The sequence below is a fragment of the Durio zibethinus genome, chromosome 18, assembly GCF_047325235.1.
Source record: "Durio zibethinus cultivar Kanyao isolate XHJ-2024 chromosome 18, ASM4732523v1, whole genome shotgun sequence".
Taxonomy (NCBI): Eukaryota; Viridiplantae; Streptophyta; class Magnoliopsida; order Malvales; family Malvaceae; genus Durio; species Durio zibethinus.
The window spans coordinates 3,687,267-3,705,245 of record NC_143179.1 but is presented as its reverse complement, the minus strand read 5'-3'; the positions used below and the strand labels follow the sequence as shown (position 1 = coordinate 3,705,245).

At 26.1% G+C, this 17,979-nt stretch overlaps 1 protein-coding gene across 1 annotated transcript; it reads right to left on the bottom strand.

Annotated features, from left to right (window-relative positions):
* Positions 1-103: 103 nt before the first annotated feature.
* On the bottom strand, positions 104-4,652 carry LOC111300276 (adenine nucleotide transporter BT1, chloroplastic/mitochondrial-like). The gene is made up of 3 exons (XM_022895912.2): positions 3,216-4,652; positions 1,026-1,187; positions 104-944 (listed from the first exon to the last, which is right to left on the bottom strand). The coding sequence occupies exons 1-3, from the start codon at positions 3,765-3,767 to the stop codon at positions 471-473; spliced, it is 1,188 nt and encodes a 395-aa protein (XP_022751647.1). The 5' UTR covers positions 3,768-4,652; the 3' UTR covers positions 104-470.
* Between the last annotated feature and the right edge of the window lie 13,327 nt (positions 4,653-17,979).

Here is a 17,979-nt window from a genome sequence, read left to right as displayed (position 1 = left end):
TAACAGAAATGTGAAAGAGTGATTCTAGTTACTGCTTTCAAGATGCTTCTAAATTTCCATTGCAGTTTCCCGTCAGGGCATGGAATGAAGGAAATTACACAGCAAAATGTGAAAGAGTGACAATTTCGTTAAACTGAAACACATTTAAGCAGAAAATATCAAAAGAGTAACTCACTTACACAAGTTCTAAAATAGTACTCAATTAAGTTTTTCTTTCTTCAAATGTATAACTTTATACGTCTCCTTTTCAAGCCCAAAGAAAGAAGACTGTATGCCAACTAATTTACTTTTCAAGATCATTTCTTACCTTGCAAATGCGGCTACCAACTGAGCCCTCAACCAAAAAATAAATCAGCAGGAGAAAAATATATAAAAAAAGAAAGATAAAGAAGATAAACGATGAACCAAAAATGCATGCCAGCTCATCCTTCTGCTCCAAAACATTAGTTTATTCCCTTCAAAGGGAAATTCTATGCTTCCTCATCCTTCTCTACCAGTATCCTTTTGCATGCTTCATAGCACATGAAGGAAATCCCAGCAGCAGGTACCAACTTCATGCAACTAGGACCCAATCCTTTATATAGACCTTGAATCCCTTCTTGTTCAACAATGCTTGAGAGTGCATGCACCACATTCTTGTACACCTGTCTTCCATTGAGAGCTCCAACCTGCATGTGCTTCCGAGCCACCTCAAGCGGGAAAGTTGCAGTACTTGAAATAGCCCCGGCTAGTGATCCAATTAATAGGGTTTCAATATTGCCAATTTTTTCCTCCTTAAAAGCTTTACAATATGCTTTCCGCAATGAATCATATGCAAAATAATTAGTGGCAGCATATGGAATTACTCCGATGAGACTAGAAGCAAGGCCTCTATAAAGTTCAGCAGGGCCCTCCTTTTGCAGTATTTTTAAGAAAGCATCAAGTATACCATCATACATATTTTTCTGCAAAGTTAACAAATTTCAGATATAAGTGAAAAACACCAACTTTACTAGTTGGATTACAAATTTTTAGATTGTGTTTACCTCAATGGTTAATCGAGTCTTAACTAACTCAAGAGGATAGGTGCACAAAGTTGAGCTGACTCCAGCACAAGCCCCTGCAACTAACGATGCAGGAATCAGAATCTTTGGTTCTTCCCCAGGTTTGGGTGACAACTGCTTATTCACAGTCTCAAAAGCAAAAAGCTGCAGTACATGGGGAATTAGTATTTTAACATATTAGGAATAATTGCAATTTTCATTTTGACTAGACAAGAGAAATATGTTTCAACATAAAATAAAACATAGAATCTAACATCCAGAAAGACACAGCTAAGCCTTTCTACTACCATATTGATGGTCTATTGACTTAAAAAAGGAAAAAACTCGTTAGGATTGGATCAACTCATGTTTACAGCCAAGGCCTTTTGTTAGTTCTATATGACATCCATAACAACAAGCAAAGACTAGAAGTATAGTGCAATATTTTATCGCTTTATTTAGTGAAGAAGACGAGATATGAGCATTACTGCAATACATAGCAAGGATGAAACTTGCAAAACTATTCTTTGCAACAAGCCAACAACCAAACACCCTCCTGGCTAGTAATAAGAAGAACATAAGCACAGATGAACTCTGAGAAAAGCTTGCTTAAAACCTATATATGAATCATGCAACAGGTTTCTACCATATAATTGAGTTTAGAAATACAAAAGCATAACCAATGATGACAAACTAGTATGAAGCGTTGAACTAATGACAACAATGTTCACCAACAAGTGGTCTATGAAAAATGATACTAGTAATTGTTTTCTCCACCTCTTTCACATGTTTAAAAATTTATTATTCTTGAGAAAGATATGAACCATAAAGAAAATTGTAGAAGAAGAAAAAGGCATCTAAAGGCTTGTTTACAAGCTAGTTATGAATCACACTACATGTTTCCACTGGACTATTGAACCTTTGAGAATAGGTATTATACTAAAAGAGGATTTACCAACCAACGGAAACAAAGTAATAGGAACTGAAGGATAGAATTGATGCCAACACCATTAACCTAGATGTTAAAAAAAAAAAAATTTACATCTTCAATGGTTTTGCCCATCTGCTTCTTATGTAATCAGTTCATCCTTTAGGAAGATTAGAACCATAAAGATAACTAACCTTAGTCAATCGCATTCTTTTTTTTTTTTCTTCTTAAACCAAAGTCAATTACATATTCAATTGATGATATTTAACCAAATAAAAGCAATTGACAGCAAGTAGATATTTGTCAAGATATCTTATATATAATTAGTTTTGAATGAAGCATAACTTGTGAGGAAGAGAATGAGAGAAGATCCAAAAAGATAAGGAAACAAACAACAACAGCAGACATCATTGGCCAAGAATTAACTAAGACATCAAAACAACATGCAGTGAGATTTAACAGAGATATGGCTTTGAACGGAGCAGAAAGGTGCAAATGTATATACACAATTTTCATTATGAGGAAAGTTCTTCCTCTTCTTTTCCTTTATCCCGCCTTAACCAGCTATATCGATAACATGTCCAAAAAATAAAAGCAGTAAGAAAATGAAAAATCATATTCCTGAGGTTGCCACAATTTTTTGCTCATTATATTTTACAGTTTCAAGGTTGTGCCATCCCAAAGTGGTTGGCACCAGATGACTCTAAGGGATTAATCAAATATCTTAGTGGTTGGCACCCAGTACATTTACTGCTTCTTTATCCAATTGCTTAGCCAAGGCAAATGGAGCTCCGTCTCACCATCCAATCAATCAGAAAACTACCATTTAAATCTATTTAAGGTAACAATCTATAGTTTGGCTTGAGCAGAGAGCCTTATCATTAAAATGAAATTATGAAGAAGCACCAATGCAACAATAAAATATAAAACTAGCAACTGCAGTACATCGGTTTACAACCACACTAGAGAAAACAAGCTAAAGGCTGATATCAAGAAACAGAAGCTAAAAAGGCGTTACATATTTGCATTGAGTATATAACTACATCTGCATTGAATAATAGAGAGAAAACATTAAAACAATATTAATCTGAATCATTGGCATTTGAAAATGCCTACCATATAAATGAACCAAAATACTTTACTGCAAAAAAGAACACCAGAAAGCTCAAAACCAAGCAATTGATTAACCAACTAGCTGCCATAAAACCATAAACAAGCTGAATAACATATATAAAAATACCAATAAGAAATCAGGGATTTAACACCTCTATCGCCCTGCTTGGCGCAACTCGAATCACATTAACGAAATTACCCCTAAACAGCCCTTTCCACCCATCAGTCTGCATTATATTATGGAACACCTCAGTTGTAGAATTCCCACTACTCCCAACCATCAAATGCGTCCTTATTGTCTCCAGTGGCGCGACGCAAGTCCTCGAAACCGCCCCAGCTATGGCACCACTTATTAAGCTCCTTAATGAAGGATTAGAAACCTTGATTTTCAGTTTTAAGCCAATTTTCTTCTTCTTCTTGTCCAAAGCTGCTTCACCTTCCGGTACTCCGACAACCCGAATTTCGTATTGTGATGGTAAATATTTCACAAACAAATCGGAAAATGTAGCTTTGATTCCACCATTCTCACGGGGATTTGGGGTGTTTGGTGAAACGCCAAATCCCATTCCCATTTGACCAACGCTAGCAAATAAGCCACCTGGATAAAAGTTATTCTGTTCGAGACTCCATTGAGACCCCAAATCACATATAGAGAAAAAGCCATCTTTTTTATCATCAAGCAACTGAATTCCTCTCTTGCCCATGTTTGAAAAAACTTTGAAAATCTAAAAAAAAGTTCTTTTTCTGGGGTGTATTGAATAGCCAAATCCGTTTTTCATTGTTTTAAGAGACTTGAGAGTGTATGTGAAGCAAAGATTCGATTTTGAACAAATGGGTGACTAAAAAATCCATTTTTGATAAATGGGTACTAGAGAAAATCAAGTTTTTTTGAAGAATCCAAAGAGAAGAGGGGATGAAAACAAGAGACAAATGGAAAATTTAGAATCCTTAGAATGAAAGAAAGAGAAAACGGAGAGTGAAAGAGAAAAGAGTAGGTGAACCAATATGATTCTCTCATTTTCTCTCTTTCAAAAGGAAATGAGTGTCAAAACGTAAATATAGACAGAGTAGGGTTGCTTTGGTTTGGTGGGTTAGAGTTGGGAGGTGTTCGGTTTCTCTTGTACTTCCAATCCGACAAGGGGAGCGAATCTGAAGGTGGTGTCTTCTCTTTTCGTCTGTTCTCTACTGCTGCTTTGGAGATTTCAGTAATTTGAGGTGTTTTTTTACTATTGGTTTTTTTAGGAAATTGGACAATGGAATGCATATATAATTTTATATTTCTCTTCGGCTCTGCCATTGCCTATGGCCGGAGTCGCCTCGAATGAATATATTTGCAGTGATGATATTATGTCTTTAGTGCTCTATGTTTTGAGTATACTGGATTTTATATGACCCCCAGCCACAGGCCACAAGGCCGCCCAAAACGATTATCCAGTTCCCAGAATACAGACAAACTCTTGCTGTTTTCACTTTCCAGTCAGCACTCAAAGCCACTTGGCTCTACGAAGCAAGCACGCAGGATCACCGTCTGGATGCCCGTGCTGGTTTTGTTTGTAATTTTATTTCTTGGACTGTGTGCCTTTTTATCCTTTCCATTCAGTTTGAGCTAAACCCTACAGAGGAAAGCCCAGCTGACACCTTTGGGCAGTTGACCCAATGCTGAAAACTTATTTCCTGTATGAAAACTAGTAAGTAATGGTATCAGGTCGAAATGAATTTTTATTCATTTCAAATTTAATTTAATTATATATATATAAAATTTAAATTTGATTTGATTTAATTTTTTATATTTTTTATATTTGAATTTGATTCGATTTAATATTATATAAAATCGTATCCGATTCAATTTGATCTTAAATTAATAAAATATTTTTAAATATAAAATATTATTTTTTAATATAAATATAAATTAAATATATAATATATATAAATAAATATAAAATTAAAAAATAATTTTTATATATATCAGATCAAATAAGATCAAGTTTACCTAAAATTTGATCCCGATTCAATCCTAAATTTTTTTTATATTATCTGATTCGGCTCGATTCAATATTTAATTTTTTAAAAAAATTAACCTTAAAAAATTGAGTTAAATCAAAACTCGTTGTATTTGAGTTATATTGCCTTCTCTAAAACTAGTATGTTATGGTATTATATTATTATCTTAGTACTTTTTTGAGGATGATTTTTTTTTTAAAGAAAAGAAAAAACATAAAACACTCAATTATTTTTGCAAATCCTATGACAGCTCCGTATAAAAGTTTTCTTTTTCTAAAACATTTCATGAAGAAAAACCCAAAACATATAATGATGAATGAGATTTTTCAGTACATTTGCAAGTTGTCTAGAGGTGGTAAATCTACAAAAAATTGTAAAATTTCAATATGATCCGATCATATAAAATTTTTTTTAGATTAGATTTTGGGTTAGATCAAATTTTTTTAAAATCAAAGTCAAATTTAAAGTTAAATTTTAGATAAATTTATCTTGATTCGGTATATATAGTTTTTTTATTATTTATTTGATTTTATATATATATCTGTATTATATTAATATAATTATTATTTAATATTTTAATTCAATATATTAACTTAATAAAATATATTATTTATATATAATTTATATTAAAAATATTTTATAAATATTATATCAAATTAAAATTATTAAATTAATTTTGGATCGAATGGTTAAAATTTTATATATATACAAATCGAATATAAAAAAAATAAAAATTTAAAATCAAATGAAAATCGAAATAAAAACTCTCTCCGACTTTATTGTCCTCTCTAATATTGACATGTCATTATGAATATTTGGTGAATAAGAAGAGAGTCAATACTGTGGTACCAAATAAATATTGTGACCAATAAAAAGCAAAGATGCTGATCACATGCATAGTACATCATAATTAACACATTTAATAGCAAAATAGTAAACTTATGAGGTTTTTTTATGTTATATTCAAACAATTTAAGGTAAAATCACATGGGTATTACATCGTTCACATGAGAAAAGAAATGTTTTGCACATAAAAAAAAAAAAAAAAAAACCTATAGAAGCTTCAAGATAGTATAAATCTTAATAAAATTATATTTATTTATTACTCAAAATATTGAAAATGATAATTATATATATCAACTAAATGATATTTTTAGTTATTAATTTTGAAAAAATATATTGTTTAGATTTTTTAATGTATAAAAAATAATTGAAAACAATATTGTAATAAATCTTTTTCTTTACTTTTTACTCTTTAATCAAACAATATTTTTTTTATTAATTTTAGTTATCCAAAACAAATTGTATATATATCTTTTCTTTTCCTTTAAAAAATTTCACTTTTTTTCTTTATTAATATGTATCCAACACATAAAAGTAAAAAGTTACAAACATAACTCATCAATCCTTTACAAAATTGACATATATAAGTCACACAACTAATACGTTTAGTAAAAAAAAAAAAAAAAATCAAAAGAACTACTAAATCGGAATAAAATTAAATACAACCTATATTTGGTAGGACTTAAGCCTAAACTTAAAGCTTTTCAAGGTCTCATTGATTACTCTTCACTAATTTTTTTTTATTATTTTAATTTTACGAATAGGTAAATATTTTTATTATGTCAAATAATGTGTATGATAGATAGAAAAACACAAAAAATAGATTTCATTATCAATAATCTGAATAGATGGTCTAGTAAAATTTAATTAATAATATTTTCTAATCATCCTTAATTTGAATTAAAAAAAAAGATTATGAAGAAATAAAAAAACTTAAATAATACATTAATACTTTTTTCAAAATAAAAAAACATTAAAATAAATTCATCCTTGTAATACCATTTTACTCTTTTCAAATCAAACAAAGTTAAATTATATCAAAGGTTCTCATATTTTGCAAAAATTTAAAATTTAATCTTTATATTATAATTTATACAAATTTAATTTTTGTATTGTTTTAATTTGATAATTTTAGTTCAATTACTAATTTTGTCAATTTTTTATCAAAAAAAATTGATGTCATTGTTGATTTTGCTAATATAACGATGGCTTGCTAACATGACAACTTGGATAAATGAAATCACTTGTTCAATTATATAAATTGTCTCTGTATTCATATGAAATTTGAAATTTACTTCTTATATTAGTGAGAAATTTAAAATTTAATCTTTCTAATATAAATATATATTTTGAATTTTTTATAAATTTTCTAATTTTTAAAAATATTAAATTTATTTTTTTCAATATTTTAATTTTTTTAATTTCATTTTTTGAACGTTTTGTATTTTTTTTTAAATTTAACATTTTCATTTTTAAAATTGCTAACATGGTAATTTGGATGAATGAAATAAGTTGTTAAATTAGATAAATGGTCTGTATATTCATATGAAATTTAGAACTTAATTCTTATGCTCGTAAGAAATTTAAAATTTAGTCACTCTAATATAAAATATATTTTGAATTTTTTTATATATTTTTTAGTTTTTAAAAATATTAAATTTCTTTTTTTCAATATTTTAATTTTCTTAATTTCATTTTTTTGAACGTTTTGTATTTTTTTTAATTTAATAGTTTCATTTAAAGAAAATATTTAATTTTATAATTTTAATTTTTTGGAATATTTATAAAAATTTCCATATTTTTTAATTTTTATGTTTTTAGAAAATTTTTATAATCTTTTATGTTTTAAAAAAGATTTTGTAAAATTTAAAAACTTTTTACATCTTTTTGAATCTCAATCAAGTGAAAAATAAATCAAAATCAGAAATTCTTCGTATTTCGCTATTTCTCTCTTTTCCCCAAAATTTTATCCTCTTTGTACCAAATATACAAAATAGAACAAATCCTAAAGACTCATGTCTTCTTTATAGTTTATTTATTTTTCATTTAAATATTAAAAAATATAGAAAATTTCTAAAAAAATTAAAATTTTATAAAAGTTCTAAAAAGTTAAAAACAAAAAATTAAATATTTTGGTCAAATAAAATGTTAAAATTAGAAAACATAAAGAATTCAAAAATGATTTTTATTTAAAAATTGAAATATTGAAAAAAGTAAATTTAATATTTAAAAAAATAGAAAATTTATTAAAAAATTCAAAATATTGAAAATTTCTAGAAAATTTTTAAACTTCTAAAAGTTAAAAATACAAAAACTTTCAAAAAAATGAAATTAAAATATTAAAACATTAAAAAATAATTTAATATTTTTAAAAAACAAAAACATTTTCTAAAAAATTTAAAATATTTTTTATATTAGAGGTATTAAATTTCAAATGTTATACGAATACAATGATTAAATTTCAAAATTCGTGCAAATACATGAATTATTTACATAATTTAATAATTGATTTTATCTATAACAGTTACCACATCAACAAGTCAAAGTAACGCCAACAAAGTCAACACCCACTTCATTAAGTCGACGATTACCTCAGTATATTTAATGATAACAAATTGATAAAGTTAGTGATTTAACTAAAATTATCAAATAAAAATAATATAATGATTAAATTTGTATGAATTACAGTATAAGGACTAAATTTTAAATTTTTGTAAAGTATAGAGATCTCTAGCATAATTTGACAAAATATGCTTGGATCTTAATTTTAAAAATTTATAATATGATACTTAATCTATAATAAATGTTCAATGTGGTATTTGAACTTTAAAAATCTCTAATATGATATTTAAACTATAATATTTTAATTATTGTGGCACTCACCTCTAACGTGATCAATTTTAAATGATGACATGTGACAGACAAAAAATCTTCTTATACCACATTTGTTAACATATTTATAATTTATATATTACATTAAAAAATTTTAAAATTTAGATATCATATTAAATTTCTTGACTTTAACACACTTAAATTTCTTGACAGGTTCATATTTTCATTTATAGCATAGATTAAACTTCTATCACTAATTATTATTATTAATTTTTTTAAGAAGAGTTCTTAATTTTTAGTTTTTGAGGTTGTTAAAGTTGATTTTTAATCACTGAAATTAAAAATTAAACATTCTATCAATGAATTATATACATATTATGTAATTGCTAATGAATTCAAATCTTATTTTTTAAATAAAAATAAATTTATTAATTATTAAATCAAATATTCGAATGCTCAATTAATTGTTTGCTAATTTAAATAATTGGGATACGGTATGATTTAAATGATTATTTTTAAGCGTAAAATATATCAAAAGTCATCCAACTATATATATGTCTTTTTAAAATGATTACTGAATTATTAAAATTTTTAATTTAATAACTAATGTCTGAAGAAGTTTTTTTTTTTTATCACTCAGCCATTATTTTATAACAATGCGGACTAAACAAATACATATCATAAAAAAGGCCATGTGAGTAAAAAAGACATGGCGTTAAAAATAAAAAATTAAAACAAAATAAAAATATTTTTTTATCTCTTTCTTTTCTTCTTCCAGCTCTCTAAGTATGTACAAATGGTTTCAGAGGAATCATACACACTTGCATCGAGAGAAACAACCAAATAATCAACAAAAACAAGGACATGTTAAGTGGAGAATTGACAAGAGACAATCACCCACCAATCCAAATCTCACATCCAACAGCTTGAAAATTTTGCTAAAAATTTTACGGGTTTCCATTATTTCCTTGAAAGTTAAGATGTTCTCCACTTTCCATGTGAATGCATTTCTCTTTCCAAACCTTTCTATTTGCGGAACAGTATTTGCTGACTCAGTATTCTGATCAGTGAAATCCTGCATTATTGATGTCTCTTTCAGAATAAGAACCTTTGCAGAGAAAACAACAGCGTCATCAACAAGAAACCCAGAATCCTGATCAAAGAGGATAGTAAGCGCCAAAAATTCACGCCAACCCCCGTCTTTGGCTGCTTTAGAGTAGCGGTTCTGAGATTCTTTTGTGACAGACTTCTCCTCCATCTTTTGGTTCACAACAGACAGCCAATGACTCATAAAACAGATCCAATCACAGGAAGTATTTCGTGAATATGTAAACCTCAAGAAAAACAGAAAGGTGGCACGGTGGCTGAGACTGCCCTAATGCCATCAAGCCCGTAGAAAAGAAAGGGGGTGCAGAAATATTTTGTGAATCCAACTTCTTTTTTGCATTTTGGGGCACATTAGAGAGGGGTTTCGTTTATGGTGTTTCAGGGGATTTTAGGACTCAAGATTTGAAGGAGAGGAAGGCTACGATGAGGGAAGAGTCGGGCCGGTACGGTGGACGTTGGCCGAAAATTGCATTTTTTTGGATTTTTCGAAAGATTATTGGATTTAAGAGAGAGAGAATAAAATGAGGAGAGAGAAGGGTTAAAGAATTTTTTTTTTTTTTACTTTTACTGATAATCTGATGTGATACTTAACAACTAATATGGCTGCCATGTTATCATGCAGTTATTAACTAACAATCAAGTTATAAAAAATTATTTATTTAAATTATTAGTTATTAAATTAAATAATTTAATAATCATTTTAAAAATATTAATATAATTACATGATTATTGGTGTATTTTGCCTTATTTGTTATTGTAAAGCTTTCACTGCTCTGTTATCTCCTTTGATGAAAAATTATAACTATTATTTATTTTTTTTAGTAGAAAAATGAATGTCGCACAAGGTAGTTTCCCATTTGGATTATATTTTAAGATCCTTTGGATACGTAATGGGAGGAGACTCCCAACGTATCAACCATTTTATAACTTTGGAATTTTCTCATATAGCCAAATTAAGTCTAGGGGTAAGAAAAAAAATCGAAACATTGATTCAAAATTCAGATATTAAATATAGTCAAATTATAATGTTTGGTTTGATTTAAATTATTTTTTTATTTTGTTTAAATTAAATTTAAATATTAAATGTATATAATAGATTCAAATCAAATTTCAGATTAAAAAGTAAAAAATAAAAAAATAAACCGAACTAAATTATATATATTTTTTAGTTTTTATATATATTTTTTAAATTTTTATAAAATAAAAATAAAAATTTTATATTAAAATCTACTTAAATATATTAAAATTTAATATTAAAATAATATATAAAAAATAAAAATTGATAAATTAAATTGAACAAATAAAATTTAATTCGAATCAAATAAAAATTCGATTTAAATTTTTATAATATTATATAATATTTTAAAAAATCAAATTAAATTGGATTCAAACTGAATTGTTATTACCTTTATTAATTATTACACCGATACCTGACATATAGCCCTAGCGCCACTATCTGCTTGTTGGAATAAGCTGTCGGATAGTGGTTTGTTGTCCTAGAAGGTCCATGCCCAGCTGTATATGTGGTTGTTTCATTACTGATATTATTTGGGCGTTAATTTTGGTATTAATTGTTGTTTTTCTGTAACAAGTCTAAAGACTACGTTCATCTTCCGGTCTTCAAGGAGGAAATCATGGTAAGCTGTAGCCAATCTCACCCTGAATTATTCAGACGATTCATAAATTTGAAAACTTTGGTTCCGATTTGTTTTAATGAGTTCATATTTGAAGAACTATCAATTTGTAATATTATATTCTATCAATCCATCACAAATTGTCATATTATCTTCAAAAAATTTAAGATTTCAAAATCGTAAAAGTTAAAAGTTTTTAAGTTTTAAATGTTTAATTATGTTAAAATAAAATAATGATATAATAACTTATGATACGTTATTAATGTATAGTATTATATACTGAAAGTATATTAAATATAAATCCCTATTTTAATAATCTATAACCAACTTTTATTCTTATATATATAATGAATGAATGTTATATTTGACGTATAAAATTATTGATGGATTATGATGATAATTATTTTATATTATATTTAGTTTATATCTAAAAAAAATGATATGATTGTAAAAAAATTAATCATCATCTTCGTATAAGATAATTTAATTCTCCCAAAGTAAAGAAGATTATTTTTAATCTATAAGATTAAATTTACATTTCTTATTATACTTTTAAAAATTATATCAATAATTTTGAATTATATATACTTTAAGGCATAATAATTTTGATCAATAAATAAATTATTATATCTTAATCTTTATACACATCAAACATAAAATAAAATAAATTATTCAATCTAATTCTATTTATAATATTATTTTATCATATTTTATCATAATCTTATGTACCGAATATATTTAAAAACTGTTAGTCATTTGAATAGCAAGTTCTTATAATACTCACAAAAAGATTAGTCCAACTGGTTAAAGAAACTGATTTTCTTCATCAATCAAATCAATTTTTGTGAGAAGTATTTCAAAAATAAACTATTAAATGTACCAGGCCAAGGTGGAAGAATGCATCATTAAAATTACTCAAAAAAATTAAATTCAAACAAAACTTTAAAAAATCTCTAATTATATTAAAAAAAATTATAGTAACATAACTTATAATTCAGTAGGACTATAATAAGATTAGCGAAAACAATAAGGCAACATATGCCTTTAGTTTTAGTAGTAAAGTTATCGAAATAAAGTAAAAAAAAACTAAAAATAAATTTCTTTCACAATCCTTACATTTTAAGGTAAATATAATTTTGATCTTTAAATTTTAAATAATATATTAGTTCTTATATTTTGATAGTCGTAATGGTATAATCCTTATGTTAGTCAAATAGTAGAGTTTTAAATAAAAAATTATAGAGTAAGATAGTGAATTAATAATATTATAAATTTAAAGTTAAAAGATAAAATAATTATACAGAAAGTAAAAGTTTGATCAAATTTATTTTCTTAATTTATTTTTATGGATATTAATTCTTATGTATTTTTATTGTTATTTTTGAGATGCTAATTTTTAAATCAATTAATATTTTTTATTTTTGTGAAGAAAAAATTTGTTAAATTGTAAGTAGACTTACTTATAAATTGAGCTATCAACTAGATCAACAAGTTAAACTTGATTCGAATTAAGTTTTAAACATAAATATTTAAGGCCTTGGCTCAACCTGATCAAATTATTATTTTATTTATCAAATTTTTATTTAATTTTTATTTTAAAATATATTTAAAATTTTAAAATATTAACATAAAAATATTTTTTAATATTTTAATTTTTAATAGTAAAATAGGTCTATTCGGGTTTTTAATGGATGAGCCAAATCGAACCTTGAACATAACTTTGAAAATGTCATCCAAAATTGGCTTGGTTGATGAAAATTTCTAATTATGATTCAAATAATTAAAATTTTTATTTTCTATTAATAAATAATAGTGTGAAATTTATAATATTTGATTGAAAATTATATACTAATATTTTATAACTAAAAAACCTTGTCTCCTGAAGAAATATTTTATGATGACGAAATATTATAAAATAAATAACAAATACTCGATGAAATATTATATGATGATGTATAATCTAATTGTATGTTTTAAACAAAAAACAAATAAATTTGAGGAAAAATAGGTAATTTTCATTTTCAAGATACATACTTCTTTTTTTAATACTAAAACTGATTAAAAAATTTTTACCAATAAAATTAAGGGTAAAAAAGTAATTTATTTTTATATAATTATCAAAATTATAAGTATTAAATAAAAATTTTATCAATACCCTTTTTGTAATTTTATCTTTAACTTGATGAGTTGGCCGTTGACATTTAATCGCTGCATTAACAATTTTATTGATGAAAGGATTGTTTTGTTATAGTTATAGAAATATAAAAATCAATATATTACTTTTTAAAATTTAGACATCCAAATGATATTTATTTCAAAATTTAGAGATCATAAAAGTAATTTATCCAAAATTTAATGATCGTTTGGACTTGGGTTATAGGAAAACCTAGGACCTTAGACATCTTATCTTGTAAAAAAAATTCTTATTCACATACACACAATTAAATTTATCATCTTCATTAATATTAATCATTATTTAATTCAAAATTTATGATTATAATATGTCACGTCTAAATTTCATGATGGTTTTAACAGATTCACATTTCATTCAAATTTTCCCGTCAAAATAATTCCAAAACTAAAATAGAACATTAAATATCATTACGGGGCTTCAAGTATTTTGGTGATGTGATTTAAATCTAATCATGTGTTATATATGGCTGAAATTAAAAGGTTAATTAAGATAAATACTACTAGCTATCAGTCCTTGATTTTAACATATTAACTTGAATTTATTATTTTTTTTGTATACAAGAAAATTAACTTCAATTTCATATGTAAACGTGAGACCTAACACATCCCCCCACCATGGTACTTGTGATTAAGCTTTTTAGTTGGTTGTTTTTTCTCACTTAAAGGTTTTGGCGATTTAAGTTTTTTATTGGCCTCTACATTATAGTGAATTATTTAATTGAATATTTAAGCTTTAAAAATCTATAATATTGTCATATTTGAATTATAAATTTATTAATTAATATGATACTTAAAAAATTATTTATCTACTACATATTATCATTTAAAATTATTTACATTATAAATAAGTATCATATTACTTGACAAATTTATAATTTATATACTACATTAAAAATTTTTAAAATTTCAAATATCATATTTAACATTTTAGTATAATTTATGACTTTAACCCTTTTCATTATAATGTTTCTGCTGATGTCCTTGGGATGCTGTGGGTTTGTTTTGGGTTTAGAACATTCTATATATTTTTGGCGGTTTTTAAGGTTTTTTAAAAAAATAATTTTGCATTCACATCTCATATATTGGTTTTGAGATCATAAATTGTTTTCACAAATCTTTAATTTTAAGATGAATATCTTTTGATTCTTAAACTTTAAAAAGTAACATATTAGTTCCTATACTTTGATGACTATAACGAATTGATCCTGTGTTAAATTAAGAGATAAAAAAAATTATAAAGTAAGATAATAAATTAATAATATTTTAAGAATAAGTTTAAGAAATAAAATAATTATAAATGAGAGAAAAGTTTGATAGAATTTATGTTCTTAATTTATTTTTATGGATATTAATTCTTTTGTATCTTTATTGTTATTTTTGTAATGTTAATTTTTAAATCAATTTATAGTCTTTTATTTTTTCAAGAAAAATTTATTAAGTTGCAGTTAGATTTATCTATAAATTGAATTGTCAACTAGATCCACAAGTTAAACTTGACTCAAATCAGGTTTTGAATATAATTTTTAAAGCTTAGGCTCAACCCGATCAAATTATTATTTTATAAATAAAATATTTTATTTAATTATTATTTTAAATATATTAAAAATATTAAAATTTTAATATATAAATTTTTTTAATATTTTAATTTTTAATAGTAAAATGAATCTATTTAGGTTTTTAATGGACGAGTCAACCTAGACCTTGAAAAGATTTTGAAAGTATCATCTAGGTTTGGCTGGGTTCATAAAAATCTCTAATTATGATCCAAATAATTAAATTTGTCATTTTCTATCAATAAGTGATAATGTAAAATTTATAATATTTCATTGAACTTTTTATATTAATATTTTATAACTAAAAAAACTAATTTTTGAAGAAATCATAAAATATTGTAAAATAAATGACAAATACACAATTAAATATTTTATGATGATTTGTAGTCTAATTGCATGTTTTAAACAAATAACAAATAAATTCGAAGAACAATAGACAATTTTAATTTTCAAGATACAAACTTTTTTTTATTCTAAAGCCGAATCCAAAAATATATTTACTAACAAATTTAATTGTAAAAACTAGTTTTATTTTTATATAATTATCAAAATTACTAGTATTAAGTAAAAAAGTTTTATCATCACCTTTTTTTGTAAATTTATCTTTAACTTAATAATGAGTTGATAGCTGGCGTTTAATGGCTATATTAGCACTTTTGTTGACGGAAGAATTGTTTTGTTATGATCATAAAAATGTAAGGATCAATATGTTTTTTTTTTAAAGTTTAGAGACCAAAACACTATTCACCTTAAGATTTAGGGACCGTAGAAGCAATTTACCTAAAAGATGTGAGTCCAAAAAGAATAATTCTCCTAACTAGTGTGAAAGTTGCTACAGCCTTGACAAACCTAGTAGGCAAGTTAGCTAGTGTAGATATATAATTTTATCAGGAATGTTTGAAATGGATCTTGATTCGAATTCATTTTGGCACCTTAATCGATTTTGTGTTAAGCCATTTGGCCTACATCTATTGAGTTGCATAAGTTCAACTTAAATTTGAAATTACAAGCTTGAAAGTCAGGTCCAAAATTTATGTGAATTAGGTTTAGTCCATTTTTTATACTAAGACCCACATAATAAGAATTAGTTAATTAAAGAAGAAAAATAGGGATGTGTCATGCACGGCATGACCAAGTAGGTCGCCAGCCTTCTTCTACCAAGCCACCCTACCACTTAATCCTAATCCTAATCCATCACTCAGCTAGCATTATAGCTAAAGTTCAATTGCCAACAAGCCCCATCTTACCCATAAGATTTATACATAAAAAGCTGAAAATGGTTAGAAAACTAGTTGCCTTTCAATTTGGTTCATTGAGGAGTTTTTAAATATTTTTTAGAATTTGCACATTGTTAATGTTAGTAGTAAAGGCTCGAAAGTTTGGATTTAACTTGTTATATGAGATGTACTTGTAAATAAGGTATCAAATGCATAATCTCATACCGTTTCTTAATACAATAAGAATGTCAAGGTCACCAGTTGGCTCACAAGTTTTAGTTTTAGATTCAATAAAGACATTATTTGTGTTAGTTTCAGGTTTTTTGATACTCGAATCAAGTTGATTTTTAGTGCTAGATTATGTATAATTATCCACTTCTTTCTATGGATTTTGTTTTCTTGAGTAGACTATCAGTTCTTTTGTTTTTTCTTACATAACCTTAAGGTTTGAAGAGTCAAGAGTTGTCTAAATAGGTTAGGTTTCAGAATCTACATGGTTGATAGATTTTGTTGGTTGAAAATCTAATTATGAAAGGGCTGGTTGGGAATCTGGTTAGGAATCTGGTTTTGAAAGGGTTGGTTGGGAAATTGGCACGTCAACAGCTAAGCATTGATATTCTTGAGTAGTATTCTCCCCCTAAATATCATTCTTTTTGTAGTATGAAAGATTCTTAAAGAATAAGACATTCATAAAGCTATAAAATTTTTTTATGATGGGTGAATAACACCTATAACCCTTTTGATTTAGGAAATAACCAAGAAAGATACATTTTAAGGCTTTGGGATCAACTTCTTGTGGTTTTGTTGGCTAATATGAATAAAAATAATGCAACCAAAGAGTTTGATGAGAATTAAAAAGATCAACCGAGATTGTGGATAGGAAGCAAGAAGAGTTTCACAAAGTTTTTTTGAAGTCAAGAACGTGAGAAAGCATTAGTTAACCAACTAAGTTGCAATGAGGATAGTTTCTCCCTAAATATTTTTATGCACATTGAAAATCAATAAGAGGGATCTAGTCACTTCTATCAAATATCTATTTTTGAGTTCGGCAACCCAATTTTGATGTGTAGTATCAACATAAAAGTTTTGATGGATAATGCCATGCTTGGTGAAGTAAGGACCGAGAATAGGGTTGAAGTATTCCTTTTCATTATCAATTTTTAGGACTTAGATTTTGGCTTGGAATTAGGTTTGTACCATGTTATTGAAGTTTTGAAAGATTTGACGAACCTCAAATTTTTTTTTCATAAGAAATACCCAAGTGAATCGAGTATAATCGTCGATGAATATACCAAACTACCTACAACCTATGATATTATTAATTCTTGACGTCTTCAAACGTTATTGTGAACTATTGAGAAAGGTTGAGATAATTTATAGAAAAGGCTAGGGTAGATATTTTGAGTGTGCTTGAAAAGTTGATAAATTTTACATTGAAAATCTTTAGAGATGGTATTGAATAATGAGGGAAATAACCTTTTTAGGTATGAAATATTTGGATGTCCTAATCTATAATGCCATAACATAATAGGTCAT

Coding starts and splice junctions, on each gene's coding strand:
- LOC111300276 (XM_022895912.2), bottom strand. CDS start 3,767: ATGGGCAAGAGAGGAATTCAGTTGCTTGATGATAAAAAAGATGGCTTT. Junction 1,188..3,215: donor CGCCAAGCAGGGCGATAGAG/GTGTTAAATCCC, acceptor CATGTACTGCAG/CTTTTTGCTTTTGAGACTGT. Junction 945..1,025: donor AGACTCGATTAACCATTGAG/GTAAACACAATC, acceptor TTAACTTTGCAG/AAAAATATGTATGATGGTAT.